The sequence below is a fragment of the Symphalangus syndactylus genome, chromosome 2 (assembly GCF_028878055.3).
Source record: "Symphalangus syndactylus isolate Jambi chromosome 2, NHGRI_mSymSyn1-v2.1_pri, whole genome shotgun sequence".
Lineage (NCBI taxonomy): Eukaryota > Metazoa > Chordata > Mammalia > Primates > Hylobatidae > Symphalangus > Symphalangus syndactylus.
The window spans coordinates 21,085,655-21,109,573 of NC_072424.2; the positions used below are offsets into that span (position 1 = coordinate 21,085,655).

Below are 23,919 nucleotides of genomic sequence, written 5' to 3' on the forward strand. Positions count from 1 at the left end.
GAAGGCTGTTGGGGCAGCTTAATTTCAATGATGTCATTTAAAACACATTAAAAAGTCAGCAGGCAGGCTAAGCAGAACTGCTTCCTTTATTCAGATCTATTCAGAATCATCGATCTTCAGAGCTGGGGCCAGTGGTTCTCAGGCTTTTGAGTTTCTATGAACCAGCATTAATATAAGAAAAAAAGGGAGGGGTTGCTGAATTTATCCTCTTCCAGAAAATAGCACTAAAACAAATACGTCTCTATTAACATAGTATAATTTCATAAAATAAAGGGCATGCTAACACCATTATCCAGAGCATTATCTCCTAATTTAAGTATCAAATGCAGTCAAGTGTGGCTTAACAACAGATATAGTTGTGAATCTTTAGGCAGTTTCATCATTGTGCGAACATCAGAGTGTCCTTACACAAACCTAGATGGGAAACCCTACTACATACCTGGGCCATATGGTATAGCCTATCGTTCCTAAGCTACAAATCTGTACAGCATGTTACTGTACTGAATACTGTAGGCAACCATAACACAGTGGTAAGTATCTGTGTATCAAAACATCTCTAAACATAGAAATGGCATAGTAAAAATACAGTATTATAATCCTATGGGGCCACCGTCCTATAGGCAGTCTGTCGTTAACAAAAACATCCTTCTATGGTGCATGACTGCATATTTGACTTTACAAAAACTCATGATATTTTGATTTCTAAATAATGTTTGAAATATTTAAATATTTCTAAATAACATGCTTAACACTGTGCTTGGCACATGGTCAGTTCTCTTTATTATTATCATTAGTGTTTAATCAATGTTGGTCATGTTTCACACAAGGGAGAATACTTTTATCTTCCCAAAAGGTTTGCTGAGCTCTTTCATGGATTTGAAGTGTGTCCCTAAGGGGTCAAGTTTTGCTGGGGAATGCAATGACTCTGAATCTGTAAAACAAACAGAAGATTTAAGATTCTCACAGGTATTCTGAGGAGTGCAGAAGTGAGAGGAGGAGAGAAAAGAAAGGAGTCTGCAAGATGAAGACTGAGGACTCATTCCCATGAAGACCATAAACTTTCCTTGTTGAGGAGGGAGGTGGGTGAAGAATATTTTGCAACTCGGGATGGATCAGTATACAGTTTGAGGGTTTTATATCTCAGGAATGTGAATAACTTCTCTTTCATGCCACCTTACCTCCAGCTTCTGTAACATTTATAATATGCAATGTGCATGAATGTTATGAATAGGTTTATGGTGGAAATCATAGAAGGGTCTACATTTCTCATTTGAGTTGAAACAGTGTAGACCCCAGAGAGCCACCCAGAAGCAGAGGCCAGGAACCAGAGAACAGAAGTTGCTAAGATCTCCGAAAAATCTCAGCCATGGTTTCAGCATGGTTCCTCAGCAGACACCTATCTTATGTCTTCATAGTAATGGAAGGCATTCTGGTTTCACATCTAGGCATGATTAGGTAAGGCGTGACAGGCCTGGTTTCAAAGTTCTGTACCTGTCGCAGCTGGGTCAGATCTGTTTTTGTGTTAGAATCACCTACAGTTAAGAGAATCCTTGGCTTGGAGGTTTTCTTTTTTTTTTTTTTTTTGAGACAGGGTCTTGCTCTGTCGCCCAGGCTAGGGTGCAATGGCGTGATCCTGGCTCACTGCAACCCCCGCCTCCTGGGTTCAAGTGATTCTCCTGCCTCAGCCTCCTGAGTAGCTGGGACTACAGGCATGCACCACCACGCCCGGTTAATTTTTGTATTTTTAGTAGAGATGGGTTTCACCATGTTGGCCAGGCTGGTCTCGATCTCTTGACCTCGTGATCTGCCCACCTCGGCCTCCCAAAGTGCTGGGATTACAGGCGTGAGCCACCGCGCCCGGCCGGCTTGAAGGTTTTCAAGGGCTAGAGAGGAGCCCTGTCCTGGCTCCTTAGGTACAGCCAGAATCGGCCTTTAAGGTATGGGATATCTGACTCCTGCAAGACTGGAACTCCACGTGCTTGGAGTAAGCATTTATGATGTAACCACTAAGTAGTCAGAGTGCAGGAGGAGTAACGCTGTTGCTGGGCAACCTGGCTTAGCTCCGTGGCTTTGGTTAAGGTGCTACTCTATGCAAAATTCCTTGCCTTCCTTGTCTTCCCTAATCTGCCTCCCCAATTCTCCCTTCCTGAACATCAGGGAACCCACCGGCCTGCTTACAACTGAAGCAGTTTCTGTGTTAGGGCAGACAGTAGTGACCAAGACCTTAGGGTTTAGTGTTAGATAAATCAGGCTCTACTCTGCGGCCCCACGCAACCTCCCCACGCTCTCTGCACCAGTGTTGGCATCTGTCAAGTGGGTGGGGGCTCACAGTGAATAACTGCCTCATAGATGGACTACCGGCTTAACCAGAGACTGACGGCGGGTCGCATATTAATCTTCCAATCACTTGGCAAACTCGTTTCACTCTGCATCTCTCCTCCCGGCTGTCCTTTCAACTTCCTCCTCCCTGAAATTTCGAAGATCCACCTCGGTGGGAAAGTCATTCCGCGTGGCGCGCCCTTTCCCTGCGTCCCTCCTTCCCAGGGCCCACCCTCCGCGGACGCAGAGCGTCTGCCGGGGGGACGGCCTGTCCGCGATGGCGGCCTCTGAGGCAGTCGGTCCCCTCTCGCCGTGGGCTTGGGAAGCGTCCGAAAGGCCCGCTCGGATCGTCTGCGGTGCTGCCCGCAGGGAAAGCGCCGCCGCCAGCCAGGCTGTCACGGGCGCGAGTGGAAGAAGCACACCGCAGGATGAGCGACGCCGCTGCGGAGGTAACCGCGGGGACTGCGGCCAGAGACGGGGGATGGGCGCAGCCGAGGATAAAGGGATGGCCGGCATCCGGAACGCGTCAGGCCCGCTCCGCCGGACCTCCTTATCCTCCAGCCCGCGTCCCCAGCCGTCCTCCCAGATCCTGACTGCAGCTCCAGAAGTGACGGCCACGTGGGTGGCGGCGCGCGCCGCGGAGACTGGAATGTTGGCGCTGGGGGACGAGGTTACAAGGGCCGCAGAGAGGTAAAGGAGGGCCCGCGTCCGCGCGCCCGGGCGCCGACTCCTGGGCGACGCCGCCGGAGCGAGCACGCCTCTGACGTCACGCGCTGCTCGTCCAATGAGCGGAGGCCTGAGGGAGGCGCCGGTCGTGGCCCCGCCGCCGCCGCCGCCACACCGGCCCTTCTGGAGCGTCTGAGGAGGCGCGGGCCGTTGCGGGCTCGGGCGCCGCACCGCGCCGGCCCGAGCCTCTAGACGAGGCCCACGGTGCTCGCCCCGACCCAGCTGCCCGATGTCCTCAAGATGGAGGCAGCGGGGGCGGCGGCGTGAAGAAAGCGGCGCTGTGGGCGCGGGAGTAGGGGCCCGGGCGGAGGCGGTGGCGGGATGGGGCTGCTGCTCATGATCCTGGCGTCGGCCGTGCTGGGTTCCTTCCTCACGCTCCTCGCCCAGTTCCTCCTGCTGTACCGCAGACAGCCCGAGCCGCCGGCGGACGAGGCCGCCCGCGCGGGCGAGGGCTTCCGCTACATCAAGCCAGTGCCGGGCCTGCTTCTGAGGGAGTACCTTTATGGCGGCGGCCGGGATGAGGAGCCCTCCGGAGCGGCCCCTGAGGGCGGCGCGACCCCCACCGCGGCCCCCGAGACCCCCGCCCCGCCGACGCGGGAGACTTGCTACTTCCTCAACGCCACCATCCTATTCCTGTTCCGGGAGTTGCGGGACACCGCGCTGACCCGCCGCTGGGTCACCAAGAAGATCAAGGTGGAGTTCGAGGAGCTGCTGCAGACCAAGACGGCCGGGCGCCTCCTGGAGGGGCTGAGCCTGCGGGACGTGTTCCTGGGCGAGACGGTGCCCTTCATCAAGACCATCCGGCTCGTCCGGCCCGTCGTGCCCTCGGCCACCGGGGAGCCCGACGGCCTTGAAGGGGAGGCGCTGCCCGCCGCCTGCCCCGAGGAGCTGGCCTTCGAGGCGGAGGTGGAGTACAACGGGGGCTTCCACTTGGCCATCGACGTGGACCTGGTCTTCGGCAAGTCCGCCTACTTGTTTGTCAAGCTGTCCCGCGTGGTGGGGAGGCTGCGCTTGGTCTTCACGCGCGTGCCCTTCACCCACTGGTTCTTCTCCTTCGTGGAGGACCCGCTGATCGACTTCGAGGTGCGCTCCCAGTTTGAAGGGCGGCCCATGCCCCAGCTCACCTCCATCATCGTCAACCAGCTCAAGAAGATCATCAAGCGCAAGCACACCCTGCCGAATTACAAGATCAGGTGAGCTGGAGGTCGGGGAGGGGGCCTGGCTGCCGGGAACCCGGGCCTGGGCGGAACGCTGCTGGCTGCGTGGATTGGGAAGGGCAAAGGCTCATTTCTGTCCTGGCGCCTGCTTCTGGGGTCTTCCCAACCCTGGACAGGGCCCCAGATCAAGGCGAGTCGTGAACACTTGCTTTGCTTCCGAACGGCATTGATAGGAGCTAGAAACCTTTTCGCGTGTTCATGGGGACTCAAGGTGCTGTCAACGAGGGCAGAATAGTCTCCTTTTATAAGCAGCATATTGGAAATGGAAGGGAAGCCTACCCTAATCCCCAGGAGTCGCTTCTGGGACTGTTGAGAAACTCTCTCTCTATGTGGTTGCTGCATTGAGGGCAGCCGCGTCACTGGCTTTGCAGCATCGCCTTGGCCGCTTTGAGAAATTGTTCCTGGACACGGTACACGCGTGAAGGGTGTGCTTATAGCCCAGGTCTGTGCTAGTTTGACATTGCAAGCCACTTTTGCTTTGATGGTTTGACACCTTTCAAGGCAGAGGTGGTAGCTCTTGCAAAGGAATACTTTTGTGGGTTTTTTCTGTTTGTTTTTGTTTTTGAGACAGAGTCTTGCTCTGTCTCCCAGGCTGGAGTGCAGTGGCGCGATCTCGGCTCACTGCAACCTCTGCCTCCCGGGTTCGAGTGATTCTCCTGCCTCAGCCTCCCAAGTAGCTGGGGTTACAGGCGTATAGCACCACGCCCAGCTAATTTTTTTTTTTTTTTGTATTTTTTGTAGAGACGGGGTTTCACCGTATTGGCCAGGCTGGTTTCGAACTCCTCACCTCAAGTAATCCGCCCGCCTCGGCCTCCCAAAGTGTTAGGATTACGGGAGTGAACCACCGCGCCCGGCCCAGGAATACTTTCCACAGCAGATGGGAAAGGAGTTGGGAGCCTGTACATAGTGTACTTTACATTTTGTATTAATGTCATTTGCCCATTTTGGGTAGATTGTGGAATACAGATCCAGACTCTGCCCATCAAGCATTTACTCTCTGTGACTGTAAGTTCTTCTCTCAAGGGACCTGAAGTCACTGTGCAAATTGTATTTTAATGTTAGGTAGTGATTTTAATTTTGTTTAAGCCTTCCAGCATCTGATGGCTCAAATTTTGTAGTATACAGTTTTGAGTAGTATATAAATTTTGTTTTAATATTGTAGGAGTGGAAGGGGAAAGACATTTTTAGGACTAGAGGTGGAATGGTAGGTGCTATTTCTTTTGTAAAAAGCTGAATTTTTAACTTCTCTTTCTGTCCTCCTTTAATTTTGTATTCACTAAGACATTTGTGCCTTTAAAATTTTGCCCTTTTGCTATGAAATTATGTCAGTCTTGTATTTTGCTTACCTAATTTTACTTGCCTTTTAGTGGAAGTTGCCTATTTCTGGATCACTAATTTTTTACCTGTGTCAATTTTCAGGAGCAAGATAATCCAGAAATATTTTGGGTTTGGAATGGATTATTGACTTGTGTATGTGGCAGATGTACCTTACCAATTATGTTTTGTTTAGGCTAACAGCACAGAGTGACAGCTTAAAACTTGGGTGGCAGGAGAAATTTACTTTGTAATGGAAATATTTCCATAGATTTGCGGAGGGTGGTGAACTGGTTGTTCACTGTGTTTGATTTCCGGTTCTGTGAAGTAGAACATACTTTATGAAGCCTACTTTTAACCTCTGGGAATATCAGTGACTAAATTATAACTCGGTTCTAGTGTTTAAGCAGTGAGAGATGATTATTTATAGCAGTGTGTTGCCAAAAAAGTCATGAGAAAAAGTTGCTAGAGATTTTGGTATTCTATCACAACTTCAATTATGATGTTTTCTGGTAGCCTTCAGTTAATACAATTTGACTAGATTATTATTTTGAAATTTGTAGAATAGCCAATGACAGTGAGGTTACATATCATTTTGAGATTTTTTTTAATGTAGACTTGGAATTTAGGTAAATCTGAAGTAAGTTATGAATAAGTTATGGAGGCATTGAGAAGTTTATTTGAAAAACTATGATCTGTATCATTGAATAACATAACCATTTAAAAGTATGGCAAAATTGCTTTTCACTTATATCTGAAGGGATTTTTTTAAAAGCACAGCATGAATTTGGTTATGATATTTCAGCTTCTAAACGTGAAGCATTAAATGATCATTTCCAGAAGTATACATATCTGTGCTATTTATACTAGATGGCATCTCAATGCTCAGTCAGCTGCACAGAGCATATCACTCAATCTGTAAATGTTTATTGTACACCTGCTATATGCTTATCCTTGTTGTAGGTGCTGGGATTTCAGTACTGAACAATACTTGAACTCAGCCCTCAAGAAGCTTAGAGTCTAGTGAGAATTGAATTAGCTATACTTAGTAATTTTTTTGTGTTTTTTGTTTGTTTGTTGAGACAGGATTTTGTTCGGTTGCCCAGAGCTGGAGTACAGTGGCAGGATCATGGCTCACAGCAGCTTCGACCTCCTGGGCTCAAGCAGTCCTCCCATCTCAACCTTCCAAGTAGTTAGGACCACAGGTGTGCGCCACCACACCTGGCTAATTTAAAAAAAATTTTTTTGTAGAGATGGGTGTTGCTTTGTTGCCCAGGCTAGTCTGGAACTCCTGGGTTCATTCAAGTGATCCTCCCACCTCAGCCTCCCAAAGTGCTGGGATTACAGGTGTGAGCCACCTTGCCCAACCCTTTGTAAGATTTAAACTAGAGTGGGATTGATGGGGTTGAAGTAGCCAGGAAGCCGGTTTTAGCTTAGTAGAAGAACATAACAAGTATGGCGATGAAAAGGGCTGCCTCAGCAAGTGATGACTTCTTGTCTGTGTAGCTGTTCTGTCCAGTGTTTTAAACTGGTGATGGGCCAGGTGCAGTGGTTCACGCCTGTGATCCCAGCACTTTGCCAGGCCAAGACAGGCGGATTACTTGAGGTCAGGAGTGTGAGACCAGCCTGGCCAACCTGATGAAACCCCGTCTCTAGTAAAAATGCAAAAATTAGCTGGGCATGGTGGCGGGCACCTGTAATCCCAGCTACTCTGGAGGCTGAGGCAGGAGAATGGCTTGTACCTGGGAGGCAGAGGTTGCAGCGAGCCGATATCGCACCACTGCACTCCAGCCTGAGCGACAGAGTGAGACTCTGTCTCCAAAATAAATAAGTAAATAAATAAATAAACAAACTGGTGATGATGTGGGACTGATTCAAGTTTCAGATAAGAATGAATTACAATACATCTAAGATATAGCATACTTCTCACAGGGAAAATTAAACTAGCTAGTGTTTATCTTTTTTTACAGATGAGGAAATGGAGCTCAGAGTAGTTAAATAATTTGCTTAAAGTCACACAGCTTTCAAGTGGCAAAACGCAGCTCTGATAAGGCCAGGCCACCTTTAAACACACACACACACACACACACACACACACACACACACACACACACAATGTTGTTCTTAAGTGATTTATTTTTTAAAGCATGCCGTCGATATGATAAATATGTGGGATATCTTTCCAAACTAACCTAGAACTCTTGAGAAGAGTATGACTATAAAGCTGATTTTTTTTTCTTAAATTGGTCATTTTAGAGGATCCTTTTAAAAGTAAATCATGAAGCTAAATCTTTGGGTACTGTCGCACATGGCATTTCCTTTTTAATTGAGCAGAATTGTGTTTCCAAATAGAAGAGACAGGTTTCACCACGTTGGCCAGGCTGGTTTCGAACTCCTGACTTCAGGCAGTCTGCCCCCTCGGCCTCCCAAAGTGCTGGGGTTACATGTGTGAGCCACTGTGTCCGGCCTAGTTTATTATTTTTTAGCTATCTAATCTTCTTAGTAGAGCTAAAGCAGTAAAGAGAATTGTATGGAGTCTTAGGATCCTTTGGCATTTGTAATCATTACATAACAGAAATATCTTGCCAGTTAACATTGTTGTTGTTACTTCTTTCTCCCTTTATTTATTTTGCCTTTTTCGTGTTGCTAAAGTGAATCAGCCTCTCTGGACTGCCAGTTCCTGATGTTTCACCTAGAGATGCTAAATTGCTCAAGTGGTTGCTTTCTAAGGACCCAGCTGACTGAGATTTCATTTTACCCAAGTTAACAAACTTACAATGTTTGTAAAACATTTTATTTTACAAAATGAATTATAATATGTAGACAATATGTTTACAGATTTATTCAAGTTAGGAATTTCATTCATCCACCTCAATGTTAATTGTTTTGATTTTTTAATTAAAATACTTTAGTATATTATAATAGCAATTTTTTTTTAAAATGAACCTCAGAATCCATCCTCAAGGGACAAAGATTACCACTAATGTTCTTTTACTACGTGGATAATTCAACTTCAGCATGAAGTCTGAGTAATAGTCTCTGGGTGGGGAGCTGTGTTTAGGGTTTAGGAGTCAAATATTTGAGATTCTTACTGATGCTTCTGTTCCTGGAGTATTATTGTATACAGACAAGCAGATTCAGTTTGCAGGTGCTTTTTATTTGGCCTGCACTGTTTAAAAAGTGGAAAATTCTGTGTATTTTGAATTTGTGGCTTCTGTTAGGAAAAATTGGAGTATCTTATAGCGCCAGTTCTGCATTTCTCAGAGCAACAACAGGATGGAGAGATGGACTGTAGTAGCAGCTTTGGGGTTGAAACTCGGTGTGTAAGCTCCTAGGTGGAGTTTATAGTCCCCCCCCTTATTTGCTGTGCTTAACTGATGTACTTGCCTGGCTTGGAGTTATATGAATTTGAGACCCTTCCTGGAGGAGTAAATAGGGAGCATTACTGTTGCTAATTAGTGAAAATGGGAAGACTTAATAGCTGGATTGGAGAGGGAAGGTGATCATTTTTATCCTTCTTTTAATTACATTTTTGAAGGGACTGTCATAGAGCAATTTTATTTTTTAAAAGACACTGTTGGCCAGGTGCGGTGGCTCACTCCTGTAATCCCAGCACTTTGGGAGGGCAAGGCAGGCGGATCACTTGAGGTCAGGAGTTCGAGACCAGCCTGGCCAACATGGCGAAACCCCATCTCTACTAAAAATACAAAAATTAGCTGGGCATAGTGGCACATGCCGGTAATTCCAGTTACTCAGGAGGCTGAGGCAGGAGAATCGCTTGAACCCGAGAGGCAGAGATTGCTGCAAGCCGAGATCACACCACTGCACTCCAGCCTGGGCAACAGAGCAAGACTCTATCTCAAAAAGTAAAAATAAATAAATAAATAAAAGACATTGTCAGGCCTGGCGTGGTGGCTCATGCCTGTAATCTCAGCACTTTGGGAGGCCAAGGTGGGTGGATCACTTGAGGTCAGGAGTTCGAGACCAGCCTGGTCAACATGGTGAAACCCTGCTTCTACTAAAAATGGCACGCGCATGCAGTCCCAGCTGCCGGGGATGCTGAGGCATGAGAATTGCTTGAACCCAGGAGGCAGAGGTTGCAGTGAGCCAAGATCGCGCCACTGCATTCCAGTCTGGACAACAGAGTGAGAGTGTCTCAAAAAAAAAAAAAAACAACAACATTGCCAATATAATGTTGAATTTTAAAAAGTCACTCTGCCAGAAAAAGAAAAAATGCCTTGAAATGCAATCCATTTTTCTACTATGTAGTGATGGTAAGTAGATAGCGGCTCCTTTTTGTTCGAGTTTGGTGGATAGTTTGCTTTAGTGGAATGGGTCATTAAAAACTATGTAAGCATTTACTTCACTGATCTCCGAAAAGGGGGGCATCAACTTATTGACAGTGTATTTGAATTTAATGAGTTGAGTAATCCAGATCTCAAAATCTTTCAAAGTAAATTCACAGAAAACTGACAAAATCATTTGTAAAGTCAAGTGTAATATGTTGTATTTATTTACTTTTTCATACTTTTTTCCTTTCTATTACATTGGAAAATATTTTAAAATAGCTTGATGGTTATAATAATGATAATTTTACTTACTAATGTTGATAGGAAATCTAACCTTTAATATTTGGGGAGAACAGACAATGACATTGTGCATTACTCTAGCTATGCTGGAATAATCTTGTAATAGCTAATTTTTAACCTATTGTGCTTTTTCTTGTACTGTTGCTCATATCTCTATATCTCTTGTCATATCTCTGTATAAGTTGAATTGCAAGATCATTGTCTTAGAGATGAATAATTATGTCATTTAAAAAATAGTCATTGATTTTCAGTAAGTGCTTAGTGCATACTACCTAGTGTGGTGGTGGGTATAGTAAACGTGATAAAAATGGTTATAAACTAGTTCATGCTCTTACAGGGTTAGTCTTTCTAGGGAAAACAAAGAACACGTAAAGCTTATTTTAGTGGCATTGGAAATATTTAAGCCCTTCAGTTTTTGTGAGAAACTGGAACAGGAGAGATCAATATCTCTGCTCTGCTAAGGCAAACACCTGATTACTGTGGTACTGTATATAATGCATTGTGACCTTAGCTTTTTTTTTTTTTTTTTTCTCTCGTTGCCCAGGCTGGAGTGCAGGTGCATGATCTTGGCTCACTGCAACCTCCGCCTCTCAGGTTCAAGCGGTTCTTCTGCCTCAGCCTCCCACAGGCGTGTGCCACAATGCCCAGCTAATTTTTTTATTTTTAGTAGAGATGGGGTTTTGCCATGTTGGGCAGGCTGGTCTTGAACCTCTGACTTCAGGTGCTCTGCCTGCCTCGGCCTCCCGGAGTGCTGAGATTACAGGCATGAGCCACTGCATTAGCTTTCTTAGCACACCTAAGTGTACTCCACCTAAATACCCAGTTTAGTGCTGATTTTACTTGTTGCACATTGGATTTCCTCGAGCTGCTTTGAATTATTTTAATTTCAGCTTTTAAAACACTTTAGATGGAGAATAATGTATTGATACATTACATCTTTGCTCTAGAAATTTGATTTATTCATTAAGGGGAGAATAGTCATTTTGAGGAGGCTATAGTGTTTTTTGTTTTTTGTTTTTGAGACGGAGTCTCACTCTTGCCCAGGCTGGAGTGCAGTGGTGCAATATTGTCTCACTGCAACCTCCACCTCCCGGGTTCAAGCAGTTCTCCTGCCTCAGCCTCCCAAGTAGCTAAGATTGTAGGTGTATGCCACCACACCCGGCTAATTTTCGTATATTTAGTACAGACAGGGTTTCACCATGTTGGCCAGGCTGGTCTCCAACTCCTGGATTCTAGTGATCCCCCCGCCTCAGCCTTCCAAAATGCTGGGATTACAGGAGTGATTCACGCCCTGCCGGGAGGCTGTAATTCAAATCAGTAATGTACAGATCCATTGGCTATCCCAAAAAGCCATAGTTTCTTCCTGGAAATAGCCCAAGCAGATGATTATAAAGTAGATTGTGTTGAAGGAGCATGCCTGATCAAACACTAAACATTGACTTACAAGTATTACTAACAGTCTATCATATGAGCAGGGTGGGGCTAATAAAACACTGTTTGCTAAGTATTCATTAGGCACTGTGTGGGCATTTCCATGCAGTTGCAATCTCAATAGTTTAAACTCCAATGTGGGAGAGGTTGGTATCTCAGTTTTACAGATGTGGAAATACGAGATTTACAGAGGATTAGGGACATAAAGTCCTAAATTTAAAAGGTCCTGGACTTCCAGAGCTCATGCTCTATTATTTCTTCAGAGATAAACCAACTGTTACTCTAAACCAGGGGTCTGCAAACTAGCTGCTGTTAGGCCTCTGCATTAAGAATGGTTTTTACATTCTTAAACTTTATATTTGAAGTTGTTAAAAGAAGTACTAGTGGTGGTGGTGGTGGTGGTGGTGGTGGTGGTGGTGGTGGTGGTGACAGTGGTGGTAGTGGTGGTGGTGGTGGTGGTGGTAGTGACAGACCTTATGTACCCACAAATACTATCTGGCCTTTTACAGAAAAGATTCACTGATTCCTGCTCTAAACTTTAAAAAAAAAAACCCTAAAAATACACCCCTCCCCAAACTGTTACAATGTTTACCAAAAAAAGAAGCTATATATGTGTACGTTGAAAGTACTTTTAAATCTTTGAGGGTCCTGTCCTTTGGAAACCTGCAGAAAATTTCTGCAGAAAACAAATTTTCTGCGTAAAAATATTTCATTTAATTTCATAGTTCCCTTGAAGCTTTTTTAGGGTCCTTAGACTCCAGGTTGAAAAATAAACACAGACAGAGGTATACAACTTTGCTACCATAAACATAACTAAAACTAACATGCTAAAATCAATATTAACCACTTCATTATTTTGCTTACCTTCTTAAAATGTATATAGGATTCATATGGCTCAGCCGTTTCTAAAAATGCTGGAGGAGGGGGTAATCCCTCTCTCTATCCTATGAAGTATATCATGTCTTTGATTCTTTTTTTTTCCTCTTAAGATTCCTTATAGCAGGCTGAGGCACTCTAGATCAATAGTTCAATAAGAATATATGAAATTTCAAGTTAGAGTTCTTATCACTAAATACCTTGTTTAAAAGTTAAATACTGACTCAACATTTCTTCCCATGATATTCTCTGTTTTCTCAGAACAGTGTCACCAGGAAACAAGTATTATTAAATGACTTTGTTCTTATCTCAGAGTCATAGGACATACTGACACTTTTTTGGCATGACATCAGAGCACATCACACTTAATTGGAAAGTTTTAAAGCCAACTACCTGGTCATTAGTAGGTGTTTTACAGAGTAGTTTCAAAATCTCTCTTGCCAAATTGCTAAGACTGGCATAAAACTGTACACTTCCTGTATTTGTACTAGGGAAAAATGTGATATGCATGTTAATTATTTACCTTTAGATGAGTAGTACTAATTTTACTAGATATATATCAGATATTTTCTAGGTGACACATTACATTCTTTTCCCTTTCAAATGAGCGACAAACTCACTTTAAAAATTCAATCTGTTAGAAAATATGTAGTATCAAAGTGAAAATCTTCTGTAATATCTTTTCTTAAAACTATTGTTAAATTTGGGGACTATTCCATATTTTTCTAAATGTATTATAATTTGTTATAAACTTATAAAGGCAGGATCATACTCAGTACTTCATTGTTAGCATCTTTTTATTTAAAACTTAACTATATCTTGGGTTTTCTGTATATACCTACTTCATTTGTTCTAACAGATGCTTATAATTACATTGACCATTAGTACCATAAGTTAACCAATTCCTTGTTAATTTTTCAGTTTCTCACTAATATAAATAATGGCACCATAAACATCCTTCTACCTGTATCTCTGTGTACATGGTAAATTTTGTTGGTTTTTTTTTATTTTGGGGGGTGGGGTTGGCCATTTTTTTGGCATATATTTGTATAGTATTGAGGAGCATGAAGAAGTTAAAAATCTCCTCTCCATTTTGATTTCATCCCCTGATATACCCATGTTAAGTTTGAGGTCTAAACCTAACTGTATGCTCAAGCATACATATACAAGCTTCTTATATATATTGAGGAGGTGCCTCTCTCTCTTCCTCTTACCTTCTTCCCTCTCCCTCCCTCCTGCCCCCACTTTCACTCCCTCCTTCCTTCTGCCCTTAGTAAAATGAGAGTATGATATGAATGTGACCCTGCAAATTATTTTGTGAAGTGTAACATGGATATCTCTTCCGATAATATGTATAAATCCAACTCATTTACTGCTTTTCTCTACTCTCAGCCATTCTCTCTGCCTCAGACCTTATCTTTCATCACTACTTCTCACTTAATCTGTTCATGCCTCCTTGCTGTTCTCATATGCCAGGCATGCTCCCACCACAGGGCCTTTGCTATTCCTTCTTCTGGAGTGTTTTTCCCACAGATGGCCAAAGAGCTCATTCCAACATTTTTTAGGTCCCTGTTAAATATCACCTTTCAACATATTATGTTAAAAAAAAAAAAAAAAGTGGGTTAGCCCTTTAAATGCTGGAATTTTTCTTTGCTCAAACTTCTTATGGAAATATAATATGTGTGTGTGTGTGTGTCTGTCTGTGTGCATATAGAAACTGTCCCACTCCTAAATGTACAGTGATGAATTTTCACAGAGTGAACTGAATCATGTATCTGAGTGCTGTGGTTTTGGTTTCTTTTTTATTCGTTTATTTATTTTTTAATTTTATTATTATTATACTTTAAGTTTTAGGGTACATGTGCACAATGTGCAGGTTTGTTACATATGTATACATGTGCCATGTTGGTGTGCTGCACCCATTAACTCGTCATTTAGTATTAGGTATATCTCCTAATGCTATCCCTCCCCCCTCCCCCCACCCCACAACAGTCTCCGGAGTGTGATGTTCCCCTTCCTGTGTCCATGTGTTCTCATTGTTCGGTTCCCACCTATGAGTGAGAATCCAGCAGCACATCGAAAAGCTTATCCACCATGATCAAGTGGGCTTCATCCCTGGGATGCAAGGCTGGTTCAACATACGCAAATCAATAAGTGTAATCCAGCATATAAACAGAACCAAAGACAAAAACCATATGATTATCTCAATAGATGCAGAAAAGGCCTTTGACAAAATTCAACAGCCTTCATGCTAAAAACTCAATAAATTAGGTATTGATGGGACGTATCTCAAAATAATGAGAGCTGTCTATGACAAACCCACAGCCAATATCATACTGAATGGGCAAAAACTGGAAGTATTCCCTTTGAAAACTGGCACAAGACAGGGATGCCCTCTCTCACCACTCCTATTCAACATAGTGTTGGAAGTTCTGGCCAGGGCAATGAGGCAGGAGAAGGAAATAAAGGGTATTCAATTAGGAAAAGAGGAAGTCAAATTGTCCCTGTTTGCAGATAACATGATTGTATATCTAGAAAACCCCATTGTCTCAGCCCAAAATCTCCTTAAGCTGATAAGCAACTTAAGCAGAGTCTCAGGATACAAAATCAATGTACAAAAATCACAAGCATTCTTATACACCAATAACAGACAAACAGCCAAATCATGAGTGAACTCCCATTCACAATCGCTTCAAAGAGAATAAAATACCTAGGAATCCAACTTACAAGGGATGTGAAGGACCTCTTCAAGGAGAACTACAAACCACTGCTCAATGAAATAAAAGAGGATACAAACAAATGGAAGAACATTCCATGCTCATGGGTAGGAAGAATCAATATCATGAAAATGGCCATACTGCCCAAGGTAATTTATAGATTCAATGCCATCCCCATCAAGCTACCAATGACTTTCTTCACAGAATTGGAAAAAACTACTTTAAAGTTCATATGGAACCAAAAAAGAGCCTGCATCACCAAGTCAATCCTAAGCCAAAAGAACAAAGCTGGAGGCAACATGCTACCTGACTTCAAACTATACTACAAGGCTACAGTAACCAAAACAGCATGGTACTGGTACCAAAACAGAGATATAGATTTTGGTTTCTTAAACATAATTTATGGAACATAACATTTTTTATGGTTAAACATTGTCATTGTAAACACAGGCTGATGACGTGTAACCCAATACTATTGTGAAATCAGTATTGAAGGAGAGTGCCTTCTTTTTAGACAGATACACAGACACACACACACACTCTCACACACACACCCATAAATTATGTTGATTGTGGTCTCCAGCAGTTAACCATGTTGAATTCAAGGTCTGTCCAGGCACCATACTGACACAGTATCCTCTCATTCCCACACACAAACAAAATACTAAACACAGATGTGTTTGCAACCTTCTCTGACACTCCAGAAGACTTGATTTTTAATTTCACATTTTTAGAAAGGTCAATATTGATAAACTGTAGATTATACTTTTCTTAGATTGATATAGAATAACAATCAAACTTGCTTTTACTAGTCTGGTATATAATTGCCAATTTTCATGAAATCAGAATGCTTTAGAACACATTTCTCTTTATTCTCTAATCAGCACATCGAGTATTTATGCCTGTGAATTCTTCATGTGTTGTAGGGAGAATGGAGCTGATGATATGGTGGGTGGGGTACTGAATGTCTGGGCTTTGATTTGCATAACTTTGATAGAAAAGCTAGAAAATTTTTCACTTCCCAGCATTAATAGTTCTTGTTGGTATGTACTTAAAAACAAAAATGCTTGAATAGCATAGTAAAAATATCCTCATTGGGTTTATTCTTTTGTATTACGTACCTATTATGTATACTTAAGTCATTGATAAGGTACCAGTTAAATAGATACTTGCAACCTAACTACTTTTTAGAAATGGTGTTTCTTCTAGGATGAACTCTGTAATATCCTACCTGTGTAATCTACAGTTATAAGTAACTATTGTTTTTTGCTGTGAAATCTTAAGTAGTAGTGATAGGGAGATACAATTTCTATTTAGTAGCTGGCTACAAGAATCTCTATTTTGAAAAATGACTGTTCTGTTCTCAGATACAACTTTCATGGAGACATCAATATCTTCTGAATAGTGCATCTGGTGTTTCTGTTGTATGCTAATTTTTTGTCCTTTTTACATAATAGTCTTTCATACATACTGGATTATACTAACACTTATTACTAAGGATGTGGTTGCTGACTATACGGTCTTACTACCTTAGTCATTTGGTCATGCAAATAAATAATTCAAAGCTTTTTGTTCTCTGAAACCTGCTGTGGCTGAAATAAAAGCCATTCTGTTATAGCAAATTTCATTTGTATGGTAATTATTTTTATAATGCACTGAAAATCTTATTTTGTTTTCACCATTCCTAAGTATAATATTATTTTCTGTAAAATTTAGGACAGGTGATATCTGATGTATTTCAGTATTTGGAAATCTTTTTCATTCTTAATGTTTAACTCTTTGGATTTTAATCAGGACCAGAATGGCAAACTCTTGCCATGGGAAGAATTTAACTAAATATTTGTAGTAAAATATGTGTCCTTTTGTTTACTAATGCTGGAGTGGTAGGTAGTACAAACTAAATTTACTTCAGATATTTTGAGATTAATGAAATGTAAAGAGAAAATTCTTGACAGTCTTAGTCTGTAAAATAAAGTCAATGAATACAGTATATCTAAATTATAGCCCATTTTAGGTAAATTGCTTACTCAAAATATTTGAACTTTTTAATACTACAGAGTTAGGATTTGGACTCCATAATTCTGAGAATCATGCCACTCAACAAGCATTGACTGAACCAGACTCTTAGTAATAATTGTTAGAGTCTAGAGGATATCTGTGCTCTTATGATTTCTCTTGAAAGTAACTTGGCCTCTTGCCCTGAAACAGTAGGATTAGAAGATGAGGAATTCCTCTTCTGTTTCTGGAATTACTACTGATTTGTTGGTTTAGTATATCCTTGGGCAAGTCATGCAACTTGTTATTTTTGAGACTAAATTAAATGAAAAATCTGAAGTTTTAAAAGTTCTTAGAGAAAATAATTATGTAAATGTAAGATGGCATTATTTATTATTCACTTTGCTGTTATTTCTGCAGGCTGCATCTTATCCTGGCATAGGTTTAATGTAGGGATTTCTCTCAAATAAGTATATACAAACTGGTTATCCGATAAGTATTTTCCTTTAGTAAGTTCTAACTTGAGTTAGGTACTTACAAACTAACAGATGCAGAGATACAGATAGTATTAAAATCATTTATGTACTTTAGAAGATGTTTTACTTTTATTTGGATAGGGAAAAATTAGGAGAAAGCTGGACAGTTATAACCTTAAAACATAATCATCCCTCAGTATCCATGGGGGATTGGTCCCAGGACCTTCCCCATTCCACCAGGATACCAAAATCCACAGATGCTCAAGTCCCTGATATAAAATGGCATAGTATCTGCATATAACCTAAGCATATCCACCTGTATGCTTTAAATCATCTCTAGATTACTTATAATGCCTAATACAATGTAAATGTTATATAAATAGTTCTTATACTGTATTGTTTAGTGAATAATGATAAGAACAAAAGATTTGTACATCAAGTTCTGTACAGTCGCAATAGTCTTTTTTTAAAATCTGGGGTTGAATCCAAGGATGCAGAACCCATAGACGTGGAGGGGTGACTATGTTAACTTCTCCTTATTTGTCTTGTTCAGATTTTTTGTTGTCCGTTAATATTTGGAAAGGAATTTTTGTCTGTTTGATACATCTGACTAGCTAAAGAAGACCAGATTTCTGTTTCATAAACTTCATTGTTCATATCTTTACCATAGTAGGGAGGTGGTAATTTTGCTTTAAAGCATTTTCTCTTTCAGTCCACAAGACTTCAGAAGAGATTCAGTTTATTTAGTAAATATTTAACACCATCTTTGTCCAGAGTGCACAAGACTTCAGAAGAGATTCAATTTATTCAGTAAATGTTTAACGCCATCTTTGTCCAGAGAGCAACACACTGCAGAGAGAGTTAGTGCTAACAGGGAGTAAATTAACACAGTCCTTTCAAGGTATTTTTAAAAATCTAGTAGTGAGAAAGTATACTTAAAGTAAGGTAATAGGTTACAGCTTAGAATTTAAAAAAAAATTGCCCCGACTCAGAGTCATTACAGTCTGACTCAGTGGTTTTCAGAGTGTGATTTGATCTTCCAGACCTTTGAGGGGTTGGCAGGTCTACCAAGTCAAGTCAGTTATTTTCATAATAATACAAAAATGTTATCTGCCTTTCTCAGCCTTGTTCTCTCACAAATATATGGTGAAGTTTTACAGAAATTAAATATGTGATGACATCATCACCCTCACAGTTAATGGAATGTGAGCTTTGTATATTCTTATGTTTAAAATTTTTATCATTTGTAATTTCTGATATTCAAAATGTTAATAGACATAATCTACATGAACAGCAGCTCTTCGGGATCCTCAATAATTTTTAAAAGTTTATAGGAGTCCTAAGAACAAAATGTATAAGAACTGCTAGTCTGACCTGAAGTTTATTTATTTTTACCATATGTAAAGGAGCCACCTCTGTTGCCTCACTTTCTCAGTGAGCTTTAATAAATATTAAATATATACATTATTTTCAGTTGCTATCTAGTATTGCTTGTACACCTTGGTATTGTAAGACACAAGGTTGAGTGGATTTGTTACAGTTTTGACTGCACCATTTACTATGTGATCACAGACAAACTGCTTTAGCTTCCTCTTTTGTCAAATAATGTTTATTATACTGTACCTTGTTATGAGTTGTGAGAATCAAGGACATATATCAGAGTTGCATAATTTACAGAAGTGCTAGAAACATACAAAGTAGTCATTTTTGTATTCTCTTATTCAAAGATGTGTGTTAGGGGGCTGGTAGAGAAGAACAGGAAAGAATAGGAGTTTGGATTTGCCCATTTTTTTAGCTATGTGAAAACTGGGAATTTTGATTTAATTGATCATAGGCCATGGTAAGGGACCCTTACATTGTGGGTTGTGATGAACATAAGAAGATAGGAGATTTGCCAGACATAGTCAAGAGAATTACTTTGGTTCCCTGAGCAACTCGTCTCATTTGATACCTTACCTCTGTGGTGCATAGGCTATCAGTTAACATTGACTCATCTTTTAGTCACCAGCTCTTTGAATTCTATTATGAGGGACCTGCAGCCTTGATTATCACTCTTTTGTTCAGCATATATATAAAAACTACTTTAGAAAATTGTGAGGCATTTTGGACCTTGATCATTCTATGCAGAAATAGGAGCTTGGGTAAAAGTGAGCATTTTATATTAGGTAGAGGGTATATGGATGAGCAAGAGAAATTTTTTTTTTTTGTAACAGTATTTGTTATCCTTGTTCTTATTAATTTCATAACTATTCAGGAATACTTTTTTTCTCTGTAGGAATACAGAAATTAAAATACTTTCTCCAAGAATAGTATAGTACACTTTAAGGAATTTCATAAATAGAACAATCTTCTGTGGGTTTCCTGAAGTCAGTTTTTTAATATATTCAGTTTAATATAAGCTTAGTTATAAAACTTGATGATGCAGAAATACAAAGGTGATAACTAAGGTAGGGAGGCATGCTGACTTTTTGTTTGTTGTTTTTGTTTTTGAGACGGAGTCTCACTCTGTCACCCAGGTTGAAGTGTAGTGGTGTGACCTCGGCTTACTGCAACCTCCGCCTCCTGGGCTCAAGCAATTCTCCCACCTCAGCCTCTCGGGCAGTTGGGACTATAGGTTCACACCACCATACCCAGCTGATGTTTTGTATTTTTAGTAGAAATGGAGTTTTACCATGTTGGCCAGGCTGGTCTCAAACTCCTGACCTCAAGTGATCGCCCACCCCGGCCTCCCAGAGTGCTGGGATTACAGGCATGAGCCACCGTGCCTGGCCTGTTGTTGTTTTTGAAACAGGGTCTCGCTCTGTCACCCAGGCTGGAGTGTAGTGGCACACTCATGGCTCAGTGCAACCTCAACTGCCTGGGCTCAAGTGATCCTCCCATCCCAACCTCCCCAGTAGCTGGGACTACAGGCATGCTCCACCACGCCCAGCTAATTTTTGTATTTTTTTGTAGAGGTGGGGTTTTGCCATGTTGCCCAGGTTGGTCTCAAACTCCTGGGCTCAATCCATCCACCTACCTCGGCTTCCCAAAGTGCTGGGATTACAGGCATCAGCCACCATGCCCAGCCCTGACTATTGTTAATTTGTTCTCTTGCACTTAACAAATGATATCATCACAAAGGACACAATTAAAAAAAAAAATCAACTAACATGGGACTGAAATCAGCACCATATGGAATCGAAGCCCAAGGAGGACAAACAGCCATGAACTGGGACCGTCATCATATGTGGTGAATGCTGAGTCCTGAAGTGGTTCCTTGTGGAAGGGAAGAAGTTTGCTACCTGACATGTCTATAGGAGTTCATCCTTAATATAGATAAATAGAAGGTTTGATAGGAAATATTTCTAGAGCACCTCACTGGGCCAGATGCCTTATGAGAACTTTCTTACCTTGTCCTTACATAACTCTATAAAATAGGTGCTATTATTATTATTCTTCTTTCATAGGTGTAGAAACTGGGGCTCTCAGAGTTCCAAGTAACTTGCCAAAGGTGTCAAGGCTAGTAAGTATTAGAGCCAAAATTCAAGACCAAGTATTGATTTAATACTACTTTAAACTGCCTTGTCAAAAAGAAGCTGAAAGTGAGGAATAAATAAATGAAAACCCAGGAGAAGAAAATCAGAGGGAAGAGAAAGATAAGGGATGGTGGGTATTAAAAATAGATGTGGAATGCAGCAGTCAGGATTAAGGGTTAGCAGTCAGTAAAAAAAGACTATTTTATAGTCCATGAAAGAAGAGAGGGGAGATGAAGGGGAAAGAAAGATGACTATAGGTTGGTGCAAAAGTAATTGTGGTTTTGCCATTACTTTTACATGGCAAAACCCGCAATTACATTTGCACCACCCTAATAAATTTAGTGAACTGCTGCTTTGGTCTGGGACAATACTATATTTTTATATGCATATTATCCATTGAATCCCCACAGTAAAACCGTAATAGTGATATTTCACTTATAAATGATTAAATACAGATTAAAAAGGTTAAACGAGTTACTCAAATTGAAACTCAGGTCTCTAAGATTGCAGAACTCATGCTTTTATATCATATCCAGTGTACAGTTTAAGAAACAGGGAACTTTTATATTTGACTTTTTATTTTGAAAAATGTCAAACATAGTTCTAAGGTAAAAAGAATAGTAAGATGAACACTCATGATCTGTCACTCATCTTTAACAGTTGTCAACTCATGGCCAATCCTCTTTATCTCTAACTCCCCTTCCTCCTTAATCCCATAGATTATTTTGAAGCAAATCCCACGTATTTTATCCATAAATACTAAGTATGTAGCGCTCATATTTTTATCAGATATAAAATAAATTTTAACAGTAATACCTAATGTCATTAAGTATCCAAATAGTGTTCACATTTTCCTGATCGTGTAGGCTTTTTTTTTTTTTTTTTTTTTGAGATGAAGTCTTGCTCTGTTGCCCAGACTGGAGTGCTGTGGCATGATTGGGGCTCACTGCAACCTCTGCCTCCCGGATTCAAGTGATTCTCCTGCCTCAGCCCCCCGAGTATCTGAGACTACAAGCATGTGCCACCATGCCTAGCTAATTTTTGTATTTTTAGTAGAGACGGAGTTTCACCATGTTGGCCAGGCTGGTCTCAAACTCCTGACCTCAAGTGATCTGCCTACCTCAGCCTCCCAAAATGCTGGGATTACAGGCGTGAGCCACTGCACCTGGCCCCTGTAGGCTTTTTTAATTACAGACTTTTGGTTTGCTTTGCATAGCAGTGATCATGCTCTGTTCAACAATGTATCCTGATTTTCTTGTTTTGAGACAGGGTCTCACTCTCTCACCCAGGCTGGAGTGCAGTGGTGCAATCTTGGCTCACGGCAACCTCCACATCCCAGGTTCAAGTGATTCTTGTGCTTCAGCCTCCCAAGTAGCTGAGACTACAGGTGCATGGCACCACGCCTGTCTAATTTTTGTATTTTTTGGTAGAGATGTGGGTTTCACTGTGTTGGCCAGGCTGGTCTCAAACTCCTGGCCTTAAGTGATCCACCTTCTGTGGCCTTCCAAAGTGCTGGGATTACAGGCGTAAGCCACCATGCCGAGACCTGATTTTCTAAATAGCAGTTTAACATAAGCATTATCTTATATTTTATTTCAACTTTGTAAATTAATTTAGGCTTGAATGCATTCTTTTATTATCTTTAAACATTTTACTGCTTTATTGCTTTTACTGGGAAAAAAAGTTTGTCTCTGTGAAAAGTTGTAAGCTTAATAACATGCTATATTTTAAAATACCTTAGTTTTTTTGAAAGATAAAAGATTCGATATCATGGAAAGGGGGGGCAGGGAGTACTCCAAAACCTTAAGAGGAGGCCAACATGAGCTCATTTTCCAAATAGACAGTAATCTTAGTAATTACCCCCGACTTATAAGCTATCTGGGTTATTTTTAATTTTTCTTTTTCTCATTTGTTTTTCATTGATTACTTCCCTCTCCCCAATCCCAGATGAGGATGCCTACCTTAATGATAGATTAATAGTAAAGTACGTATTATTGTCTTATCACACCAGCCTAATTTAGCTTTTGTAAATGCAGTCAGGAATAACAATAACATAACTTCTGCCAAATATGGTTAACTTGTTAGTTGGGAACATTTAAATATAACTTTATTCCTAAAAGAGCATGGGCCTGGATGTGAGTGTGCCTGTGTTTTTAGACTCAGGTCTAATTAGACTATTTCTCATCAGTAAAGTGAAAGGATTTAAATATTTGGATATCTGTGGAATTACCTTTCATATCTAACAGTCTGTGGAATAAATTAGTATTCATGTGTGTCTTGCTTTAGTTATTTTCAAATTTTAATGATAATCTTCAAATTGAGTTTTTCGTTTTAAAATTTTTCTTATTTTTCTTTTTTATGTCACAAATGTCTCAGCGTCTTTTTTTTAACTTACTAAATGATGTTAAGAAAATTATGTTAAATATTAGGCAATTTTAGATTTAACACAGTTGTCTCTAAAAATAGAATCTGCAGGAAACTCTCAGTTCACAGAAGAAAAAAAGGATTGAAGACGGAATCAACCAGTTGATAGTTTACAAATTAGACTGAGATCTGGATCTATTCATTATAATGACTTAAAGATGAAGGAGATCCAGATACTGTCTTTTCTAACACTTAAGGCTCCTATGGTCTTAGAAAAGAGAAAAACGAGCATATAATAACTTAAGAGTTTTAAAAAATAGAACATGATTGTAAAAGAGCAGACTAACAACACCTTAATGGTATTTCTTCTAGAAACTTCT

At 41.0% G+C, this 23,919-nt stretch overlaps 1 protein-coding gene across 2 annotated transcripts in view; it reads left to right on the forward strand.

The window, feature by feature from the left end:
* Positions 1 to 2,965: 2,965 nt before the first annotated feature.
* PDZD8 (PDZ domain containing 8) overlaps positions 2,966 to 23,919 on the forward strand; it is a 101,995-nt gene continuing 81,041 nt past the window's right edge. The window contains exon 1 of one of the 2 annotated variants that reach the window (XM_055247791.2): positions 2,966 to 4,238. In XM_055247791.2, coding sequence (XP_055103766.2) covers positions 3,367 to 4,238 — 872 coding nt within the window. In that variant the 5' untranslated portion in view covers positions 2,966 to 3,366. The remainder of the gene's footprint in view (positions 4,239 to 23,919) is intronic. The other variant, XM_055247801.2, reaches the window with a different exon arrangement.